At 39.9% G+C, this 22,570-nt stretch overlaps 3 protein-coding genes and 1 non-coding gene across 5 annotated transcripts; 1 reads left to right on the top strand and 3 right to left on the bottom strand.

The window, feature by feature from the left end:
* Nucleotides 1-553: 553 nt before the first annotated feature.
* Nucleotides 554-8,261, top strand: LOC133854690 (protein phosphatase 2C 29). Its single transcript, XM_062290946.1, has 4 exons — nucleotides 554-2,643; nucleotides 5,574-5,687; nucleotides 6,745-7,009; nucleotides 7,563-8,261. The coding sequence occupies exons 1-4, from the start codon at nucleotides 718-720 to the stop codon at nucleotides 7,685-7,687; spliced, it is 2,430 nt and encodes an 809-aa protein (XP_062146930.1). The 5' UTR covers nucleotides 554-717; the 3' UTR covers nucleotides 7,688-8,261.
* Nucleotides 8,262-8,678: 417 nt separating this feature from the next.
* On the bottom strand, nucleotides 8,679-11,459 carry LOC133854691 (pentatricopeptide repeat-containing protein At5g46580, chloroplastic). The gene has a single exon (XM_062290947.1). The coding sequence runs from the start codon at nucleotides 11,178-11,180 to the stop codon at nucleotides 9,039-9,041; it is 2,142 nt and encodes a 713-aa protein (XP_062146931.1). The 5' UTR covers nucleotides 11,181-11,459; the 3' UTR covers nucleotides 8,679-9,038.
* Nucleotides 11,331-11,462, bottom strand: LOC133855104 (U6atac minor spliceosomal RNA). The gene has a single exon (XR_009896942.1). It is a non-coding gene; the product is annotated as a U6atac minor spliceosomal RNA (small nuclear RNA).
* Nucleotides 11,463-14,073: 2,611 nt separating this feature from the next.
* Nucleotides 14,074-21,156, bottom strand: LOC133854350 (protein ABCI7, chloroplastic). 2 transcript variants are annotated; one of them, XM_062290507.1, is made up of 3 exons: nucleotides 20,125-21,150; nucleotides 16,151-16,410; nucleotides 14,074-14,712 (listed from the first exon to the last, which is right to left on the bottom strand). In XM_062290507.1, the coding sequence occupies exons 1-3, from the start codon at nucleotides 21,001-21,003 to the stop codon at nucleotides 14,394-14,396; spliced, it is 1,458 nt and encodes a 485-aa protein (XP_062146491.1). In that variant the 5' UTR covers nucleotides 21,004-21,150; the 3' UTR covers nucleotides 14,074-14,393. The 2 variants fall into 2 exon arrangements, with proteins under 2 accessions (XP_062146491.1, XP_062146492.1); XM_062290508.1 differs by lacking the exon at nucleotides 14,074-14,712 and adding an exon at nucleotides 15,082-15,434 and having other exon boundaries at nucleotides 20,125-21,156.
* Nucleotides 21,157-22,570: the final 1,414 nt, after the last annotated feature.

Raw genomic sequence — 22,570 nt, 5'->3', positions numbered from 1 at the left:
AATACTTTCAATACAACACGGGGCTGGCTTCAAATAGATAGATATGGTCGAATTTAATGCAAGAACAGTATATATAGTCAGCAGCCCTTTGAATTTGAAGAAACATTCTAAGGGCAAAATGGTAATTGGGTTGCATGATTGGCAAGGCCTCCCCTAGTTGGGCCTTGGGCTCGGCCCCCAAGCAAAAAGTCTCCCACACCCACAAACAAGGAGAAGGACAAAAGAACCCCTACAAGACAACCCTCTAAATCCTCCCTCCTCGGTTTTCCTCATTGACCCATTTCGCTTTCTTTAAAGCAAATCCCACAGGGCATGCATGGGTAGGTCTCAGTTATTTCAAATCCCCCCAGCACCAAAGTCGTCAAATTAGCCTGCCCTGGACCCCACACACCCCCCCGCCTGGCATCCTACGTGTTCCTGTCCTTCCTAAAAGGCCAGGTGTAACCGTCGACCAAGAGCCAACAACCGCACACAACCGAAAACAAAAACAATAAAACAAAAAAAATAAAAATAAAATTGTATTTCTAGAGAGAGAGAGAGAGAGAGAGGGAGACGGACACACATACACTTTCTCTCTCTATAAAACCAGGCCAGTGAGTCTTTTCAAATATAATATAATAAGACCAGCAGTTTTCTTTTTCTTTGCTTCGGACTCTGCCGGAAAATAGAGTTGGGTGATTTTCTCGGGAGCCAAACGGGGGGAGAACTTCAAATGTGATGGGAAGCGGGGTGTCGAGCCTGTTGTCGTGCTTCAGGCCGAGCAACCAGGCGGAGCGGAACCAGGCGGATGTGGTCTTCGCGGCCTCGGAGCCGTTGGACGAAACCCTAGGCCACTCCTTCTGCTACGTTCGATCCTCTGCCAGGTTTCTCTCTCCGACTCACTCCGATCGCTTTGTCTCGCCCTCCAGCTCGCTCCGCTTCTCTCCCTCGCACGACCCGCCCGGGTCCAGGGCCCGACCCGGATTGGTGGAGGCCACCGGCTTCAAGGCCATTTCTGGAGCCTCTGTCAGCGCGAATAGCTCCACTCCCAGAACTGTCCTCCAGTTGGACAACATTTACGACGATGCCACTGAGGCTGTGAGCGCTGGCCCTGCTGGCGGAGGAGTGAGGGGGAGTATTGTGAATGGCTTCGAGAGCACGTCGTCGTTTTGCGCGCTGCCTCTGCAGCCGGTGCCACGTGGCGGTTGTGACCCGTCGGGACCGATGGAGCGGGGCGGGTTCTTCCTCTCTGGTCCAATCGAGCGCGGGGCGCTCTCGGGCCCACTCGACGCCGGGGCGGCAGATCCCGGCGGCGGGCCGGTGCCGTTCTCTGCGCCGCTTGGTGGCCCGTACGTGAAGAGGAGGAAGAAGAGGGGCATTTCGGGGATTCGGAAAGCGTTCTACCGGAACTTTTCGGAGAAGAAGCGGCCCTGGGTGGTGCCGGTGCTCAATTTCGTGGGGCGCAAGGAAGGAGGCCCGCCGGTGGCCGGGGAGGACTGCTCGGAGGAGCCCAGAAACGAGAGCGAGCACGTTCAGTGGGCGCTCGGGAAGGCCGGCGAGGATCGTGTGCACGTAGTCGTTTCGGAGGAGCAGGGGTGGCTCTTCGTCGGGATTTATGACGGGTTCAATGGCCCTGATGCGCCGGAGTTCTTGATGGGTAATCTCTATCGCGCCGTGTACAATGAGCTCCAGGGCTTGTTTTGGGAAATTGAGGAACAATCAGAGGAAGCTAGTAATATAAATAGTAATAGTAATAATAACAACAATAGTGGTAGCGGTAATGTTAACGATATTAGTAGTAACGAGAACGCATTAAACGTAGCTTTAGAAAGTGACCCATCTGTGGAAAACTCTGGTGGAAATGGGAATGATTTGAATTTGGAATCGGACCCAGTTCCTGGCGATAGAGGATCGGCGAAGAGAGTGACTTTTCAATCGGAGGGGGAGGGGGGGACGGAGGTCAGGAGGCGGAGGCTTTGGGAATTTCTAGCGGAGGATGACCCAGAAGACGGGTTGGATCTTTCTGGGTCGGATAGGTTTGCGTTTTCCGTGGATGATGCGCTTAGCGTGAGCAATGCGGGCTCGGCGGTGAGTAGACGGTGGCTGTTATTGTCGAAATTGAAGCAGGGGTTGTCAAAGCACAAGGAGGGTCATGGTCGGAAGTTGTTCCCGTGGAGGTTTTGGTTGGAGGAGAAAGAGAAGGTTGAGGTTGAGAATAGAGTGGAGGAGAGGTCATTGAGGAGTGGGAGGAAGCGGAAGGAGGGGCCAGTGGGTCATGAAATGGTTTTGGGGGCATTGTCTCGGGCTCTTGAATTGACGGAGCTCTCATATTTGGATCTGACAGATAAGGTTCTTGATGCGAATCCGGAGCTTGCGTTGATGGGTTCATGTTTGTTGGTTGTGTTGATGAGGGACGAGGATGTGTATGTGATGAATGTGGGTGATAGCAGGGCTATTGTTGCGCAGTATGAACAGCAAGAGGCTGGTTCAAGCATAACGAAGTTGAAAGACCAGGGGGACAATGGGTCAAGCAAGGAGGGTATAATTGAGGAGTCCTCAGCTGTTGGTGAAAAGGCAATTAAGGTGCCGTGCGGGGCTCCTGCTCAAGAAATGAGATTGGCGGCTTTGCAGCTGTCTACTGATCACAGCACGAGCATCGAAGATGTAAGTTTTGAATTCTGGAAAATTTCAAGTCTGTTTTGTTTCTAATTGCATGTGCTGGAGATTTTAGTAGTATTTTTTTTTGCTGTCAATACTAAGATTTGATCAGTTACTGTCGAAATTCTCCGTGAACATGCTGTTTGCTTTGCTTCTATTCTATGGAATCGTGTGGCTACATAACTTGCTCTGTTTTCACATTGGTGTGTAAGCTCGGAGTCCCTGTGACCTGCAGGCTTATTAGATATATATGGACTCTTGTTGTGCCTTGAACAGGGGTTGTACTTGGAAAAATACAGATTTCAGAATTCATGTAACAAACTCTTCAAGTGTCGTAATAGACAATCAGTTATATGACGAGATACTCATGGCAATTTGTTATAAGAAGTTTTTAAGACCTTCCCTCCAAGCACAGGTCACATGCATTTGTCCCATTCTTTTGCTGACTCTGTGTATTGCGGGACCACTATCCATATCCCTTTAGCAATTCTTGGTTTTTGTTGGGGTTGAAACTTGTGATGTCTTCTGGTTATTAATGGGTTGTTGAACAGGACAAAGAGTATTGAAGAGATTAATCTCTCTATTGTTGGTGCCATTTCAGATCTTTGGCAATGTTAATTTTGTGATGGGAGATACTTATCAAAAAAAGAAAAGAAAAAAAGAATTGTGATGGGAGATGGAAATAACTCTTTAGATGTTCCTTGAATTAACCTTTGCTACTGAAGAATTGTGCATCAGTACTCAATTGGTCCCAAAAGGACTTGACCCTTTTTATTTTATCATATTATAGTCTCTCGATTTTTTAGTTGTTTCCCCTTAAGATTTTTAGCATCATGCTTCATGCATCCTGATCTTAGGCCATATCTGCTCTATGACAAGTTGTGTAACCAGATTCTGACAGGCTGAGGGACATTCCGTCAGGCAGACTTATAGTCAGTACTATCATCTTTAACTATGGCCAAATAATTATTCTTTTTTATTGTGCTTTATCTCGCCTTACTAATGTGCATAGTAGGTATTTAAAGTTTTTGTGTTGTGTTGCCTCTGTTTGTGGACCTGCAAGAGAGAAGAAAGTAAGGAAAACCTGATACTCTGGCCAGCTTGTGCAAAATATTTTGTGCAGTATGGTTGAAGCGGATTCGTTGGTGATTTGTCATCATAGATTGTTCTTCTTGGATGGTGGTCTCCATTTTAATTGCCACATAGAACCTCTGTTGCCTAGAACGTCAATATGTTGAAGTGAAGAGAGTGTCTGAATCTTGTTTTTGTTATTCATGTCTATGGTTCTTAAAACTTCCAATGCCATCGTAAAGTGCTACAAAATCCCACTCTTTGTGATCTGCAATGGAGTATCTGATCTAGAATTTGTTTTTGACTTTTGTAAAGAAATTGTGAGAAATAGGATATTAAAGCTTTAATAGAACAGGGGCGTGCATTAGAAAATGATGTTTTATGAGTCTTCTTTCACTGGCTACACTGGAAGATCTGAGGAAGCTTCCTTTTCCTTGTCCCTTCTTTACTTGTCTTTGTCATTTGTCTTTATGCATGTTGTCACTAATCCATTTGTTCTTTACAAGTAAACAAGGAAGATATGCAGAAGCTTCCTCGTAAGTTACTTTTTTCGTACTTAATCGTCTTGGATGTCAGATGATTATTTTGTGGAAATGGATTTGATGCGTTTAAATATGCAAATCGTTCTTGGTCTATGGCTCAATTGATGTACATATTTTGGTGGTTTCTTAAGATCTACTGAACTTGTACTTCTTTAGATCTTTCTTTTCTTCCTGAGGTTGTGTATGGACTCGAGACTTTACACTGGGAGCAGTCTTGGATGGGTTTTGTTACGTATTAAAAATAAATAAAAAATTATTTATTAAAACTATGTTTTCTCCAAAGTCAGAATAATAGTGACCTTTTCTCCATTTGTTTGCCCTACCTATCCTTTTGGGCTGTAGTTATTTCTTTTGAGGGTGTGATCAAGCCGGATTGCATAGCTTAAAATTGGCCATTTACTTCATTGGTGTGGCTTCAAGCTGGAGACCCCTTTGTCATGGAGTTAAGTTTCTATTTCATTGAACTTTTGTTGCCTCTTAACTTAAGGGTTGAATTAGAGGTAGTTTTGCACATTAGGTGCCTCCCTGTGCTGCAACTAATTCTACATAGCTGAATTGTGAAATTGCGTCACCTTTTCAAGTTCATGCTACATCAAGCTGAATCCTTTTTTCAGTGCATATCCCTTCTAAGCAGATAAGTTTTTTAGTAACAATGATTCGTCTCGTGTGGACAATTAATCTTTCCCCTAGTAGGTTTTATTCATGTGGTAGCTTATGTCCTGTTGTTCTCAACATAACTTTAGTATTACTGTAGGTGTAAAACATGCAAGCCTTTAATGCTGTACTTCTACCCATTCTAATTCTTACACTTTTTTTTTTTTTTTCATGAAACATAATTTACTGAAAGAAAAAAGGCAAAGTCCACGTACATGTTGTGTATGACGTATGTTTATGTGGTAAATTTTGTAGAATCTCTCTCTTTTACTCAATACTGCTTGGTACAGACCTAATGCATGACCTTTTTGCCATGGCATTGTTTTCAACTACTGAGTCAGCCCCATGCTTATTGCAGATTCCCAGACTATTACACATTTATTCCATGCGGCAATGGAAGTTCATTACTTTGTAATGCTTTGTCAACTTTTAGCGGTTTGGTGCCGTTTAAATCGAGAAACTTGATAATTATTTCACTCCCATGTGTTTGCTTTTGTTCTCTTGTTGATGAATGTTTGGGCGTTTTGCTTTTCATGCTTGTTTTAATTTCCCGTAGTTATAGGTTTTTGTTAGTAATTATGATTGGTATTACTCTTCTTAAGTTTTATAGTCATGACAGTGATGCATTGTTGCTCAGATTTGCTAATCATTTCAGTCTTCATGGTGCAGGAAATCCTAAGAATCAAGAATGAGCACCCAGATGACAAACAATGCATTGTCAATGATAGAGTAAAAGGTCGTCTTAAGGTTACCAGAGCATTTGGAGCGGGATTTCTGAAACAGGTTCTCTGATTTATTATTATTATTGGTAATTTACCTTAAAAAATTTCCCTTCTAAAATGATTCTGCCGGGAAATGTTTTTTATAGCACTGTTGTCTGCATCACAGAAACGTCAAACAGTTCGTAACTAGTACTTACTTTGATGTGTTTTAATAATGATGACTGCATACTCATCCTTTTTTAAGGTAATTGTGGCATCTAGACGAGACTCAGTCTTCTAGAAAAGAAGAGAAATGTACATATAGTTGTCAAATAACATATCATATTGTGTCTTTAAACTATTTGCATTTTGTGTTGTGTATCTTTGCAGAATAAATCCTTTTGTTTCTATATATATGAACTTTTTGCGTCAAAAACAATAACTTGTTCATGTATATGTTTGAAGACCCGGACAGGGTTTGAGCTATTTAACTATATATGATTCCATTGTATCACCAGTACAAAAAAATAGTTACAGAAAATCATGGATTTTGATATGTTTTACAATCCTTGAGACCCCTTAGTGTAATTAATAATCTTTAACACATGTATTCTGATCCAAACTCAGAATGTTCCAAGTTTGTGCTTCCACCACATTAGAATATCTATGTATATGTTCTTCTTCTTGTCATGGAGGCAGGGTTGGGTCGGGATTTGGGGAGTTGATATTTGTGCTTGATGTTTTTCACATCTGCTGATATGTTGTGTGAATCAAAATTGTTTGTTAGTGGAGTGATCCATCTTTAGTCAGCTCCTTTACTCTCATCAGATCCATCTTTAGCAAGCTCATCCACCACTATGTTTCTTGATTAACGAGTCTTTAACTGCTTCAAGTTGTACAAGGTCAGAATTGATCACATTCATATGTAATGTGTGCATTCTACGCAAAATTTCTCAATTAAATTAAAGTGGAAATTATTTTGCTGGTGGTATAAGCATACTAACTTGCACATGCAGCCAAAAGAATTACACTTGCCAGTTATGTCTACTGGATGAAGCTTTCCATGTATGGTTGTTTTTGGATGTATCATGTTATAGGAATCTAGACTTGCAAAATAATGCGTTGCCATGCTGGTGCAGCCTAAATTGAATGATGCACTGTTGGAAATGTTTCGGAACGAGTACATTGGTACTGCACCTTACATATCCTGCTTGCCTTCTCTTCGTCACCATAGACTTTGTCCTGGGGATCAGTTCTTAGTGCTCTCATCTGATGGTCTGTATCAGTATCTTAGTAATCAGGAAGTGGTTTTGCATGTGGAGAGTTTCATGGAGAAGTTCCCCGATGGAGATCCTGCACAACATTTGATAGAGGAGCTTCTTAACCGTGCAGCCAAAAAAGCTGGTATGTCTATTTTGTACCATTTAGAATCTTGTCGTTCTTTATGCAGACACGGTTATACAGATCATATGATGGTTTATGAAATGATGCAAGAATTAGTAGAAAAATTGTATGATGTCAACGTAAGACCCTACAACTCAGCTCAATTCTACTAAACCTAAACCCAACTTAAGATTCTAGTAGCTGAAATACTTAATCAGAGTGGACGTGTTGCATGGAAAGTAAATAAACTGATCACCGAATGCTGACCTTGCGTATAAACTGTGTAAAGTTGCACTTTTGCATATAGTTTTTAAGCCTTTTCACTCTTTAGTGCTTTCAACCTGGAATATAAGAATGTGTGTCATGGTTATAGCTAGCCATCATATATTGTGCCTGAAATCCTTGGATCCAATTGATAAATAAATACCTAGTTATGTAGATTCTCTCTTCTTTCACATGAGCGGGAGCTATCAGACTTCCCAACTAAGATTAATTGCCAAATCTCTCATCTTTCGTTTTGCTCGTCCTTAACCAACTATTTCCAGATTTTAAACTTACATGTTTTTCTTTGCAGGAATGGATTTCCATGAATTATTGGACATCCCGCAAGGAGACCGCAGAAAGTACCATGATGATGTTACTGTTATGGTTATTTCACTTGAAGGAAGAATATGGAAGTCATCAGGAAAGTACCTCTGAAACCTTCATACACAAGAGATCTACTCTATACAAGAAATAGCAGTCTCAATTTTCAACTCGAGCTACCTGCAAGCGGTCTCAGAAGATTCACAAATGGCCCATTTTTATTGGGTCTCATTAGTTTTTTTTAATCGTTGCACAGTATAAGAATACAGCTAATAGTGGGAATCCTGGATGATAATGGCAAAGGGCTATTCTTAGATATTCATCAAGGTCTTAAGTAGGTACCAAGAAAATTTGGTTTAAGGAGGAAAACGGGGAATCTGTAGATGGGATTGTAGGGAAATGCTCTGTAGGGAAAAAAAATAGAGATTCTTTTTGTTTTCTTTTCTTGTTTTTTTTTTTTTTTTTGGTCTTTTTACCTTTTAGAGAAATTTTGCATAGGTGGAGGTTTTCCCCATTAATTTGTGCTTTTCTTTTTTCTTCCTTGCCATAGCCAAGAAAATGTGGTTGTAAATCGGTGGGTTACAAATTTAGTTACTGAACTTGAGCACTCCCTTGTCAAAAATGAGCAGCTATAGTTTTGAGGTGGATTTTCAGCAATGCAGGTTACTGAGTTGGGAATTTGTTGAAATCCTTGTGTGGCTTATGCTTATGAAATCAGCCATAGAATGGAGAAATCACTTTTGTCACAAAGGGAGCTTATCTCATGGGTGCAATTTCTTCCAAAAAAACCCAAAAGTGTGCATTTATTTTGATGGCAATGTAAAAATCAAGAAAAAGAATGTGTTTAAGTGGTAGTGTGTGTATCATTACTCAAGCCCAGATATGTTGCCCTCCTCCCCTCACTTCCGCGCCGATGCACCTTTTCATTGTGCGCCTCACGCACCACCCCCTGAATGGCAAATCTATAGCTGTTAAACTATGAATCTACTACTCTTCATCCACCTCCACTGTCTCATTTCTACCTATAAAGAGTAAAGACTGCAAAAAATTAAATCCTCTGCATGCCAATCACTGGACACCTCTTTTTCTGGATATAGGAGTGGAGTTCCTTCTCAATAGTTCTCGTTCAATTGATTTCAGTAAAATCTCTCCATCGAGACAACCAAGATTCCTTGTTGCCACAGTAATGCCACTACAAGTGCCCTATGAAGCAGCTCAACCTTTGGAAAAACGACGATTATTGAGGGTATTTCAGAGCAACTAAAGCCAATGAAACTATCCTCCTATCTGTTTTGAGATCAAGATAAGTTCAATGTTACATTCAGAACTCTAAAGCAACACAGTGAAAGCTGTTTTTTCTTTTGAATGAATAATAAAAGCTAAGTTAAAAAATTTGAATTACAACTATTAACGTATTAAGCAATGACGAAAGCTATTGCCTCTGTAATTTCAGTTGGTTCATCATCTACGCTGTAACAGCAGGAGATGGAATCCGTGACTGCACCCACGACACTAAATCTTCTCGAGTTGCCACAAAGCAACCAACTTTCTCTTCACCCTGTCTGAATGGCGCATCAAGTTTCTTCACATGAGAAGCGAAGGAATTGGCCAGTCCTTGCGAGAATTTGTGAGTTCCTGTACCCGTTTGAGCTGAAAATAATTCCGGTAATGCCTCCTTGCGCTGAACAATCTTGGACAAAGTCCCCATCCACTCTTCCAGCGCAGTCTGAGCTGCACCGACAGACAGGGATCGAACATCCAGGCACCACTCATCAACAGTCTTGTTGTGTAAACCTGGGTACAACCCATATAGGGTTCCCAAGTAGAGCAATTCATGAGCTCTCTCATTAAGCTTTCTACTTCTACAGATATCAATGAAGCAATTACAGAAGGGTCTCCTGGATTCGACTGCGGTTTCACTGAGAATACCCCTAAACTCTTCCTTGACAGTTTCAAAACTAGTCTTCTCTTCTGTTACCAATTCCACAAGGGCAAACAACTTTGGGTTAGCTCGCTGCAGACAGGCAAGAACCTTGTCAATGTCCTCATTTACCTCGCATAAGGACACAACAGAAAGCAGGCATCCGCAAAGCCTATCGTCAGGCTTAACCCCTCTTTCAACCGAAACACCAAAAACTCTAACCAAATCATCAACCCTCTTAGCCTTACCCAAGCACTGAATCAAACAAGTGCAGCCCATTACATTGAGCTCAACACCCAACTCAGACATTTCTTCAAACACCTTCATTGCCTTATCAACTTTCCCTCCACTCCCATATATATTAAGCATTGCCGTGTAGCTCCAACTATCCGGCCTGCGATTCTCCAAACTTTTCATGTCCTCAAACATCCTCTCAGCCTCTTCCTCCAATGCAAGGTCTGCACACATATTCAGCAATGTGTTATACAAAATCAAATCCATCGGCCACCTGTTCGACCTAATTTGCTCCCACAATTCCAAAGCGTCTCGAGCCCACCTTGCCTTGCCATAAACCTTAACAAGTGCAGTTAAGGTTTTCTCGTTCGGGGTTAACCCGGATTGGACCATTTCCTCAAATAAATTCCTAGCTAAACCAGGCTTTCCAGCCTTACCCATTGCCTCTAACAATGTATTGTACACAACCAAATTAGGCTGCACACCAAGAGACCTCATCTCCTGCAACACATACATAATACCATCATAGTCTCCAGATTCACCAAACATCTTCCCCAAAACAGAAAAGGCAACGTGGTCAGGTTTCCACCCACTAGCCCTCCCTCTCTCATACAGATTTAACACTTCCTCAACCCTGCCCAATTTGGCATACACATCTAGAATAGCAGAGTAAGTCACCTCATCAGGCATCAAACCAGTCCTGTACATCCTATCAAACCACTCCACAGCCTTATCGTAATGATGGCACTTTTTGGCACAAGTAATAATGGTGGAGTATGTGATATTATCAAGCGCAATCTCATTGCTAATCATCTCATGGGCAAGGTCTTCCATGAGCTGAAGCTGCCTTCCAAACCTCAAAGACTTCATTGTGACATTGTAGAATATAGTTTCCAGGGGAAACAAATTCTGGGTCTTGATCCAATTGAAGAACCAATGGGTTTTCTGCCATGGCTTCAAGTTGTTGAGTATCAAAAGTGCGTTTTCTCTGGTGGGTGGGTGTGGGATTTCCTCAAGAGCAGCCAAGAAAGCAGCTTCAGAGTTGTCACAGTCGTTGAGCCTGTGGGCGAAGAGCCTGAGCTCTTTGATTTGAGGATTGTACGAGTAAGAAGAGCGTCTCTGCCTCTGAAGGGAGAGCACGGAGCGTCTGGGCTTACTGGGGTTAACCCAGGTGGACTTTGGCTTGGACAAGAGCTGGGTTTGGTCCTTGGACGGTTTAGAGAGGGTGGTTGTGGATAGAGGCTTGAGTTGCTCAGATAAAGATGGGTTTTTCTGGTTTTGTTCTGTCAAATTTGGAGACACCTTTGGGGGAGATTTGGAAGAGCTGCACAAAATGGTAAATCTCCTTACTCTGTGTTGTCTGTGTGGAGAGTTGAAGATAATGGGTCTCTTAGTGTCTGAGAGATGCCCTGTAAAATGGACATCTAGAGCCGTAGACAAAGCAGTAGCCATGGCACAGAGAGAGAGAGAGAGAGAGAGAGAGTTGGTTTAAGACTTCCAGTATAGATGTTTTTCAGGATATTTTTGTAAACCTTATCTGAAAATGACCCTAAAAACTGAGAATGTTCAGAAGAAAAAAGAAAAAAAGATTAAATTGATAGAAAAAAAATTGGGTTATAGATCCACCCCGAAGGATGGGTAGCCTTAACCGGATGTGTGGATTACAGGAAAGCCCGAAGGCTGTTCCCGTCCCTGTCAGGGGAGATGCCAACCATCTCTCCTTTCTACGAACACAACGAAGGGTTAGCCATATGGTGTTTATAAAGTGCTTATTATTTCTATAAATTTTCGATGTGGGACGTTGAGTGCTGGAGCTGTACACCTTTTGAGGGGCTTGACTTGGGCTTAAGCCCAGCATGGACTATTTCGGTTTTATTGGGCCAGCCAAAATGTTGTCAGTTTGATTGGAGATTGGATTGGGGGCATGCAGTAACTCCCCTAAATTATCTCTTGCTTAATGGAAGCTTAGTTGGGTATTTTCCTGGGAAGAAGGATTTTAGGCAAAAAGATCCACTTGCCTCTTCTTTCTCTGCTCATTCGTGTTTCACTGATGATTCTCTCTCTCTCTCTCTCTCTCTCTCCCCTTTTTTTTTTTTTTTTTTTTTTTTTTCATATACACGGTAACCATCATTCTCTCTCACCCATTTTTCTCTTTTTCTTTACTACGGGGTCTCTAATGACGGAAAAAATGACGTGCAACAGTAGGTGAAGGAGTAGTAATATTTCTTGCACACTTTGTCGAGAAATATTTTCTCTTTCAAAGTCCGTTGTCTCCCTCTCATTCTTTGTATTTGCGTGTATGTGTGTGGGTAGTTTAGTGAGTGTGAACAAATTTGAGAGAGACCTTGAAGAGACCTAAGTCTCTTGTTTTGAGTCAGTCTTGGTTTTTCTCAGAAAATGAAGAGCTTGAAGAGAGAGAGAGAGAGAGAGAGAGAGAGAGCGACCCCTGGAGAGATTCGAAAATTGAGAGATTTAAAAGATGATTTCTCCACGTTTCTTATTTCTCAAAAAAAAAAAAAAAAAAAAAAACCCAATACAGATAGATCTAAAAGAAGGAAAGAGAACAAACAAACGGGTGTGTCGAGGTTCAACTATTCCCTCTCTCTTCTCCTTTTCTCCAGAAACTCCTCTCCTCAACAGTGTCGTCGTTTGCCGGGGAAGGGAGGTTTCAAGCCTCCCTCCTCCCGGTTTTTGTTTCCTCTCTTAGCCTTTTAGGGCTAGAGAGGTTTTTGTTCCTCCCTGGGTTGTTCCAGTGGAAGCTAGAGTCTCCCAGCCACTAGGGTTATGAAGTTTTGAGTCCCCCTGGACTTTGTTCTGGTGGTGGTTTTAGTCCTCCTAGTTTTTTTAGACTATGGAGGTTTGTGTGGTTTTTTTAGTTTTTGGCAGGAAAACACTCAAGAGAGGTTCCGGAGGGGGAGAGTCAGCCGCCTGTGTCCCTGGCGGAAAGGCTTAGCCGTGCTTCAGTTTTTATCAATCTTTGAGGCCAGATTTGTGCTTCTCCGCCGCCCTCTAGTCGACACGCGCCCCCTGCCTTGCTTGCCTCTGTCCTCTGGTTCAGTCGCTGCTTGATATGGCCGGAAAGCTCATCGGTGATCGGCGCGTGGACTTCACGCACCAGGGTGTTCTTCACACCTTGGGCCGCGCGTGATGGCCACACTCCATCTCTTTTGCCGTGACTGGTGGTGCCTAGGGGTTTCTGGTGTTCGGCTGCTGTACACGACGTCTCCAGTGGTGTTTTCTTCCGACGTCAGCTTCTATTTTAGGTGTTTTCTTTGTATTTGATAGTTTGTTCTGTGTTAGATTTAGCCTGGTCATTGCTTTTTAGCACAGATTGTTTGTGACCAACTCCATAGTGCAAGTAGAGGTTCACATGTTAATGCAGAGACACCTTTCTGTTGGCTAGGTTTATTTATAGCAATTGTCGGTATGATTTGAGTTATGAGATAACTGTAATGGGGTACTTGTATTATTCTGAGTCCCTGTAATGGTCTGAGTCTAGTTTGACTCAGTTTGGATGTAACTTTGTTACCCTTTGGGTGTATTAATAAAATGATTACATTTTCCCTTCAAAAAAAAAAAAAAGAAGGAAAGAGAGAAGCAGACAAATTTAGGAAGATGAACCATTAGTCTTAGTTTTTCTCAGAAAATGAAAAGCTTGGAGAGAGAGAAACAACATAGCTTTTTAAAAAAAAAAAAAAAAAAAAAGTTGTCAACAAGGACACAGACGTGAACAATAAATATCATGTCAGTCTACCCCAACGCGCCTCTCTAAGTTTTTTAATTTTTTAATGTCACGTCAGATTCCACATCAGTGGGTAAGGCTTCCTTTGTAAAATTTTAAGTACCTATATCATTTCTCTAATAAGAAAGATCACAAAGGAAGGGTCTTTTTTAGTTTAATCTGTGTTATATGACAAGATAAAAGGGACAATATTGTGCCCGGGATAGGTATGAAGTTCCCCATTAGACTACACATTAACGAATTCTATCAACTTCTTTAATTGTAGATTTTTTTTCTTTTTTTTGGGCTTACTCTAAGCAGTGTTTAATTACTTTTTATACTTTAAGGAGCTATGTATCTAAACCCCAAACCATAAGGACCAATTTTGCATACATCCCTTGTTTTAAAGATGCTATTATGGTCCATACTGCTTGATGTTCCCTTTAGACTTTGGAGATTTGGTTTGCAAATTGGGGCTCATCTACTAGTTTTTATTATTTTGAACAATTTTGTTTCTTTTCATTCAAATTGAATCCAATCCTATGGTTGCAGAAAGAATAAATGAATTAGTATCTGCAGCATTTAACGCCAAGTTAGAACTTGGGTTAAGGATTAATTCTAAACTAGATACTGAATAAGGCATAAATTTAAAATATGGAAACCCAAAAGATGTCAATTGAACTGTAATAAACCAAAGGGAGATATACATGCATTTTACCCTTTAAAAAGAAGAGGAAAAAAAAAACAGAGTATCAACAAATGGAGTTTAAACTTTGCTATAATTCTATTTTCTCTCCATGCACTCTTTCTTCTATCTTCCCATTGCTTAGGAACCAAATGGAGCATTAGGCTGTCAAAATTTTCTAGAATTTCAACCTATTCTCTTAAACAATGCATCAAAGTATAATTATAAATTTTCAGCTGCCTTAGATGTACACAACACACTATGAGGACCCTTTAAGTTTGGGAGCCAATACTTCTCTAATTCGACTCTCTACTTCCTTTTTGATGGAAGAATAAGGGAGCCGTTCTATCACCTCGGCTCCAAAGGAGAAGAGAAGAGCCTTTCTAGCTGTCTCCAAGTCGATGCCGCGTGCCAGGAAGTAGAAGAGCTGGCTTTCTTCTAGGTCACTTATTGCAGCTCCATGGGAGCACTTGACATCATCTGCAATTATTTGGAGATTCGGTTTTACGTTCACCGTTGCACGAGGTTCCAGGAGCAAGCTCCTTGTAAGTTGCCCTGCATCTGTCTGTTGTGCAAATCTGCATGATACAGCAAGAACTAAATAGAAGTAAAGCATGTGCAGTTCTATTTATCTTTTTTGTCTTCTTTTCTAAACTCCAGAAATTAATGTATATCTATCAGCAAGCAACTGGTCACTGGATACAACAGCATTAGCTGCATAAATGAATTGAATAAGAAAGCTACTAAAGACAGTAACATAATTAGCCATCATTTATTGTAAACTTCAATTCAAAGAAGGCCCATCAAATTTTAGGGTTTAATCAACAACGTGGGCAACAGTCATCAACAAATAATTTTTAGGAAAAATATCAAACAAATAATAATCAACTACCTCCATTAATTTTCAATTTTATCATATAGCTATCTGAACTGTTATCAAATAGATCCTTCCATCCATTTTTTCCAATAGAATGCTTGTGAAATTCGAATTATGCCCAAAAATAAAAAAGCACATAAGAAAAAAATCATGTAACCCAATTGGGCTTTTAACTCTTTCTGCCCAACAAAGAAAAAACCCACGCTCTGTTTCTGCAAACGTAAGCCACCATTGATGTAGCCCTGTTTTATCGAACATGAAGCTGAAGCAAAAAGCTAAGAGCCAAACTAGCTGATTCCTTAGCATAATCCATGGTCGGAAACCAACCTAAATAGTGGTGGCCCCATATCACTAGACCCAAATGCACATCCCCGAGTGTCTCTGGAAGAGCTTCTGGACTGAGTAAGCCAGAGAACCAAATTGCTGAAGCGAGAGAAAAGCAGAAAAAAAATAAAATAAAAAATAAAATCTCACTTTGCAGAGCCCAGTGGCCTCTGAAGAAAATAAGGGAGATGAGGAAGAAAAGAGAAGTGGGTCACAGAGGGGGTGGGCCACCCCCTCCTCCCCCCCTTTTTGTTGCTTTTATTTTGGCAATTATTTTTTTTGAGGGTAAAAGTTGAATATCATTAAGATACGACAAGAAAAAAGGACAGAAATATCTATTTGATGACAAGCCAAAGCACAATGAACTATTTGACAAAACTAAAAATTCAACGAGCTATTTGGTAACAGCGCTAAGCAGAGGGAGCTAATATTTTTCCTAAGAGAAAATTATTGTATTACTCCCTGAGTTTTGGACCATTTTCAAATCACTACTTGAGTTTCTATTTTTATCTTTTAGCTCATTGAATTTGATCCTGTTATCAAATCAATTCATCCGTCCCATTCCGTTATTTTCTCCGATGGAATCTACATAAAATTACAATTAAACCATTTTCAAAAAGAAAGAAACACACAAAAAAAGAAAAAGAAAAAATAGAGGGTGGCTCGCGAGGGTAGGCGCAAGCCACCCTTTTGATTTATTTATTTATGTTTTTGGTGCATACTGGAAACACTACTATGAATAGTATATGGGGTGATGTTAAACAAAACCAAGATGCACTCATGATAATTGTAAGTAATAAAATAAAACAGATTACCTGTTGACTTTTACATTCCCATCAAAAACAGCTTGTCCTAGAGAATGAGCCACAACACACTTGTGAAGTTGTCGAGAATAACCTCGAGGATGGTCCAAGATTAGAGTGCTATGTAGATCTTGTACTTGATCACCGACAGACAAATGCAATGTTGATAACTCTGTTACTGTGTCTGGGCCCAATTGCTGAATATGGACATTGTGCCGGCTCAATTTTCCACCAATGCTTACCTCTACAAGCTCATAAGTACTAGCTGATTCCTGCAAACAATCAATCAACTTAGAATTTTTGACCCGCCGTTGCTGGATTAATTCCATAACATAAATGTTAAATAGTAATGTACACAATAGGTTTGAGTTGGCATTAACAGTAGTCTATCAACAAAGGTTATGAACTCAATGCTCAAATCACATCCTACAAAGAACTTCATGAACGTGAGATTAACTAACATTTAGTGCCAGAAGCAAATCAAGGATGAATAACATTACAGTGAATAGAGCTTATTATGAAATTTATCTAGCATGAATAAGATCAAATAATAACACAAGTTACTAAAATACCATTATGCTCGTGAAACAAAATTATCATGCCGATTCTCAATGAATGCTTGAGGTAATGGTAAAATATTGATCACTCTAAACATACAAATGCAAAAGCATAAATTAGATATAGAAGAAAATGAGAACATCCATAAAAACATGAACAGCAGGCAACACGAGTTCTGAAGTACAGCTCCCCCCTCCCCTCCCAAAGGAAAGGAGTCTACAATACGAACAGCATGGTTAGGGTGCATTCTAGATTTAAGTGACCTCACATCCTATTTGGAGAATATATCCCAAGTTATAAGCTAACTGTCAGCCCTGTCATAATCTAGGAATCAACCCAAAAGTAGCTTTTAATACTTATATCAACATGAAGTACTAATTATACACAAAATCAGCTCCAGGGTTGCTTTCACAAATATTGTCTGCACTGAAGGTGAGATAACGGAGGAAATAAAGTGGCCAAAAGCTTTGCTTAAAGCAGAGCTAAATATATGCTCTTGTTACCGTAGCTTTCCTTAGTAATTTCTACAACAAAGGTAGAGTTTTAAGAATTTAAATGTTTTGCAATCAGGTTAGGTTAAATAACCCATGTAGTGATGAATAGATAAGACAGAAAATAGAGAATTCAAAACAAATTTAATTCAAGAAAAAGACAAGATCAAAGAAGATAAAACTAAATTCTACTTAAAAATTAAATAAAAAAAACTTTTATCACAAAAGTCCCAGTTTTCTCATTGTTGCATTTGCCTCTCTTAAAAGCCCAAAACAGGAGCAAGGTTAAGAGTAGTTTTTGCCCCCAAGAGCTTCAATGGTTTGGGATTTCTAATATGCCACCAAACCATACACGTTTCTTCTTCTTTGGCTCCAGTAGAGGTCTTTTTGGGGGGAGGGGAGCCTGGTATAGAATCCATATTATGCGACCCAAATCCCTCCAGCAATCAAAAAGAAAAAAATAATATACCTTTTTGCTACTTAGTGCCAAAACATAAGACTCGCCAAATATGATACTAATTATAGCCCATATATTCCATAGCAAAAGTAATTCTAACTTCATAGAAATGTATAACACCTGCTCAGCCAGTTTTTAGTAAAAAAGTACTCCAGGCAGCCTTAGAAGAAAGCTCAACTTGTTGCCTTACCAAACCAACATTGTTGAATGTTGAAAAAGAATCAGCAGAAAATTTATAAATTTCAGGCTAAACAACTAGCATGTTAGCTGCAAGCAACCATCTATCTATTTCCTCCCAAACAAGGAGTTCAGAAGCTAAGATAAGGAGGCCCATGAAGCCTCAAAAGGAGAAAGTGCCACCTTAAGCAAAATCAGTCATTCCGAAGAAAAAGCTCAAGAGAGAAAAGAAGTTGGAGGGCAACTAAGTTTACAAGTTATAGGTTGAAAAAAACAGATAAACAATCAGAAGAGACAATCTTTCTAGTTGTCAAAAAAGAAGAAGAGAGAATCTTTCTTTGACAAGTGACAATCCACTTTTTGGGCCACTCATACTGATTCAGCCATGGAAGATAATTTTTTGTTACTTCGTAACTTAATAAAGTCCAAGGTTTATTTTGTGGCTCATGTGCAACATTAAATTGAAGATCAAGCCATTAGGAATCCAGGGTTAAAACACTTTCTGATTTCAGTTATTACATAAAAAATTATTGTTATTTTTGTATGAGGGGGCAGATCTATAATTTTCTGAAACTTTTACAAATTGAGGGTATTTTGGTAATTGAGTCGAGTCTAGAACTTTCTAGAAATTTAAGTGTAGTTTTCTTTGAGCACAAGTTAATCTCTATTTGGGTTTATTTTTTATAAGTAATAAATTTTATAAAAAAATGCCTAAGCGTCCCTGTTTACACAAGAACAAACAAAATTGCCCACAAGAAGAAATCCAAATAAACCCAAAACCCACATGGAACATACATGCTACAGCACGTGAGCCTTGCCTTTCCCTCGCCGAGAAGATACGCTTGCATTGCCGTAGTTAATAGAGCTATTTAGATTTAACATCTCCCTCCTACCTTTATTAATATCTATTTGGGTTTACGAGGTCTTTAGTTTACTAGTCAAATTAGGGATCCTAATGCTACTAATAATGTACTCAAAGAGTAGAGACTTCATTAATGGAATATTGAGTAATTAGAGTTTTGAGGAAAGAGTGCGTAGAGTGTTCTTCTCTTTCTCTTTCGCTTCTTTGGCACACTGTTACGGTTCAAACCACTGTTCACACAGCCCTTGAACAGAAAACAACTCTTTTTTTTCTTTTTCTTTTTTTGTTCTTACAACCCCAAATAGATCCATTCTCCTATATCCTTCAGAAACCTTCAAAAACCTACAAAAAAATTTCATAACCTTTAGCCACCAAATAATCCTTTAAATCAACCCAAAACCCCCCAATCAACCATTGGCGGTGAATTCAGACAATCAGCTTTCACAAAGAAGCAGCTCTCTATTACCATTGTTCCCTATCTTTTCAAACACCAATTCACTCTACAAATGCTAAAACTTTTTCCCCACCATACGAAAAAAAAAAAAAAAAAAAAAAAAAAAAAAAAAAGAAAAGAAGAAGAAAAAGAAAAAGAAAAAAAAGGACACAAGATCATAAATTTTCCTATCTTAATGCAAGACATGAACAAACAGACTGATTCGCTAATCACTCCGACGTCACGTGCATATTAAACTTCTACCCAGAGGTGGTTCAACTAGTGCTTAGACTGTAATAGGTCCTTTGGCATGCCAAATAAACCATCCGAGGGGACATGACGTAAAGAGAATTGAAGTATATCTGTGTGAGTGTAAGATACGCAAGCAAAAATATTCTCTCTGTTTTAGGGCCTAAACAAATCAGAATGCAAACCCACATAGTCATCCAAGAATAATTCAAATTCCACAGGATGTTCCAATTTAAATGGAGTTAATATTAATGACCATGCTCACTTCTATTTATTATTATTATAGTTTCTTTTCAGAGACCAAGATGTCTCAAGGTTATTCTCAATTCAGAGATTTCGTTTCCCAAAACCAGATTATAATTTAAATAAGTGTCTTAGTTTCAACTATTTATAAAAATAATTTATTGTCAATCTAATAAGCTTTCAGTTTTAAGTCGTCAACAATCTTATGTGAGCACTTCTCAAGCACTAGTTAGCAACTAGTCATTTTAAAGACCACATTTGATCATATATAGCAGAAGTCCTAAAATGCATACATATGTGCATGTAGAAATGATCCATTTACTGCCCCATGTTCAATGACATAAGAAATGTACTGCCCCAATTGTTTCCATGAATATGATCGTAATTCACATTTCCTACGATCTTCTCCTAACTGCAAACATATCAAACAAGCTGTACAGACTATACTTAACAACCAATAATAACAATTCAACCACGAAAAGAAAGAAACAAAAGTCAGCAAGAACAAGAATTCACCTGCTGGACTGAAGTCCACTTTATATGAGCAGCATTTAAAGACTGATTCTGAATATATGAATGCCTAACCTTCCCGCCTTGTTCAACCACCACTTCCAAAACTGAATTCGTCCAATAACTCTTCTTCTCATCCTTACCTTGGAACTCCTCAACTATAGCAATCTCTCCTCCCCTCTCCACCAACACAAACACCCTCGGATTCGATATGGGCAATTCATTTGACCCATCGTCACTGCCCTCAATAGAAATGTACCTCAAACAAACAGGATTCTCTACCTTACACCCCGCTGGAACATACACCACCGTCAAATCCGGCGCGCCTATCCCATTAATAGACCAAAACAAGTCACCTCCAGTCGAATTACACACAGATTCACACACCCTTTTGATAATTCTCTCTTCAGACAGCTCCAACAAGCTCCCAACAAAAACCCCACTTGGCAATTCGGACAAATTCGCCGAATTTACGACATACCCATCAGCAATAACAAGATTGGGGAACTGGGTGTTCGAAGAAATGCCTGAGAGAGCTGAGGAGTGAGGAGGTTTAGGGATTGGGCTAATTTGGGAGCGTCTGATGAAGGAGGTGTCTGTGAAGCGAAATGACTCATCTTTGCGGGAGGGCCATGGGGTTGAGAGGAGAGTCTCGGAGGAAGTGTCTCTAAGCTTTTGGAGAGGCAATGGTGGTGAAGAAGAAGAAGAAGAGGGCAGAGAGTCTTCAAGGATTTCTGCTAGTTGGAGGACAAAGGGGTCTGAGAAGGTTGGGGCTGGTTGGAGTGAGACTCTCGTTCTCGTTCTGGCTTTGGGAGCTCTGATGGGTGTCTGGACTACTGGGATTGGGGGCCTTTGGATGTGGGGTGTGAAGGCTAAAGCAGCCATGGATGGAGGTGGTTGGGAGTTTTGGAGTTATCTGTAATCGTATAAGACCTGCCTGACCAGACGCATCACAGACAAAATGCTTTGCGAACCCATCAACTGGAACAAGTGAACAGGCATGGACAGCTCTTTTGGTTCGCGCAAAAGGTCCGAGTCAACCCGAATTTGAACTGTAATCGAAACGGGTGAGATCGGTTTAAGGCATGACCCGATGATCTTTTCCTATCTATTGGAACAAAATAACCCTGTTTGGTTCGCGGAAATACACCTTATTATGATGTTTGGTAGGAATTTATGCTTTGTAATAGTTATTTTCAATTGAATACTTATTTTCTTACGAAGAAGAATACATATTTTTCTAAAAAATGAAAGGAATCGTTATTCCAATAGAAATAGACTATATTTTCGAAGAAAAAAAAACTATTATTTTTTATTTTCCTTCAAATTTTTTTCAAAGAAAAAAGAAAAAACAAAACTCCAACCCTTCCTTTACAGTGGCTGGCCGACCACCCACTGTGCCACCTCGGGAGACCACTCCAGGGGTGGTTGCGGCCACCCACTAGTTTTTTTTTCTTCAATAACTTAAGTTTTTTTTTTTTAAAAAAAAAAATACATAAATAATGTGGGTTTTTTTTAGTAATTTTGATTTGATTCCAATTAAAGTATATGAGTTGTTACTAAACTAAATATTAGGAATAACCATTTAATTCCACTCTCTTTCATTCCTGCTAATAACCATTTTGTTTCCGAATGGAATATTCATTCCGCAAACCAAACGAGGCCTAATAGTTTGTTCCACAACTCATGACATTTGAACTTATAAACCATCAAAATATTTGGAATTGCCCCTCTATAAAATCTGGCCATCATTTTAAATGGAAAACGTTACTTGTGCCACTCATGCATGCATCGGTCGTTTTTCTACCAAAAATACCTTCAATTTGAGGAAATAAATTATGGCATTGCCCATAACAAAGGGATGACTCCTAACATAGAGGTGGCTTTTAGGATGAGGGTAGCGTAATAAGGGTGGGTTTTGGGATAGGGTAACATTGGTCGTGAGTCGTGACCCTCTATAATACAAGGGGTGGCAACAACAACCTTCCTATAGGGTGGAGGTATATATCCCTTTGTTCCAAAGTACGGGTAGTCACGAAACTAATTCCTTTTATTTAAAATTCCCTCAAACTTCAATTTGGCTTACCTTGATATGAAAGGATCCATACCCCGCTTTAGAGGAAGTCACAATGGCTACCCCATTTGTTACGAAGGTCGCGGTCATTGCAATCCCTATCTAAGGGGTTGACCATGCATGTTCACCCCCACCCAAGAAGTCACCCCTATGTAAATGGTAGTTTTATAATTTTGTCATTTAAATTATATGTGTTTTTGGTAGAAGAAACACCTCATGCACAAGTGATTGGCATGTGTGAAGTTTTCTATCCAAAATAAAAGCTAGATTTTACACATGGTATAACTTAAAAACATTTATAGGTCCAAGTTACTATAATTTGGAGGTTAAGTACAATTGAGGTTGTAATTTAAGAGGGTAAAGTATAATTAACCATTT

The sequence above is a fragment of the Alnus glutinosa genome, chromosome 13, assembly GCF_958979055.1.
Source record: "Alnus glutinosa chromosome 13, dhAlnGlut1.1, whole genome shotgun sequence".
Lineage (NCBI taxonomy): Eukaryota > Viridiplantae > Streptophyta > Magnoliopsida > Fagales > Betulaceae > Alnus > Alnus glutinosa.
This window is presented reverse-complemented; position numbering and strand designations above follow the sequence as displayed.

What these genes read in the sequence shown, in the direction of transcription:
- LOC133854690 (XM_062290946.1), top strand. Translation starts at nt 718, where the DNA reads ATGGGAAGCGGGGTGTCGAGCCTGTTGTCGTGCTTCAGGCCGAGCAAC. An exon ending in ACAGCACGAGCATCGAAGAT is followed by an intron (nt 2,644 to 5,573) that starts GTAAGTTTTGAA and finishes TTCATGGTGCAG; the next exon opens with GAAATCCTAAGAATCAAGAA. An exon ending in GAGCGGGATTTCTGAAACAG is followed by an intron (nt 5,688 to 6,744) that starts GTTCTCTGATTT and finishes ATGCTGGTGCAG; the next exon opens with CCTAAATTGAATGATGCACT.
- LOC133854691 (XM_062290947.1), bottom strand. Translation starts at nt 11,180, where the DNA reads ATGGCTACTGCTTTGTCTACGGCTCTAGATGTCCATTTTACAGGGCAT.
- LOC133854350 (XM_062290507.1), bottom strand. Translation starts at nt 21,003, where the DNA reads ATGGCTGCTTTAGCCTTCACACCCCACATCCAAAGGCCCCCAATCCCA. An exon ending in AGTGGACTTCAGTCCAGCAG is followed by an intron (nt 16,411 to 20,124) that starts GTGAATTCTTGT and finishes GATTGTTTGCAG; the next exon opens with GAATCAGCTAGTACTTATGA. An exon ending in GGGAATGTAAAAGTCAACAG is followed by an intron (nt 14,713 to 16,150) that starts GTAATCTGTTTT and finishes TGTATCATGCAG; the next exon opens with ATTTGCACAACAGACAGATG.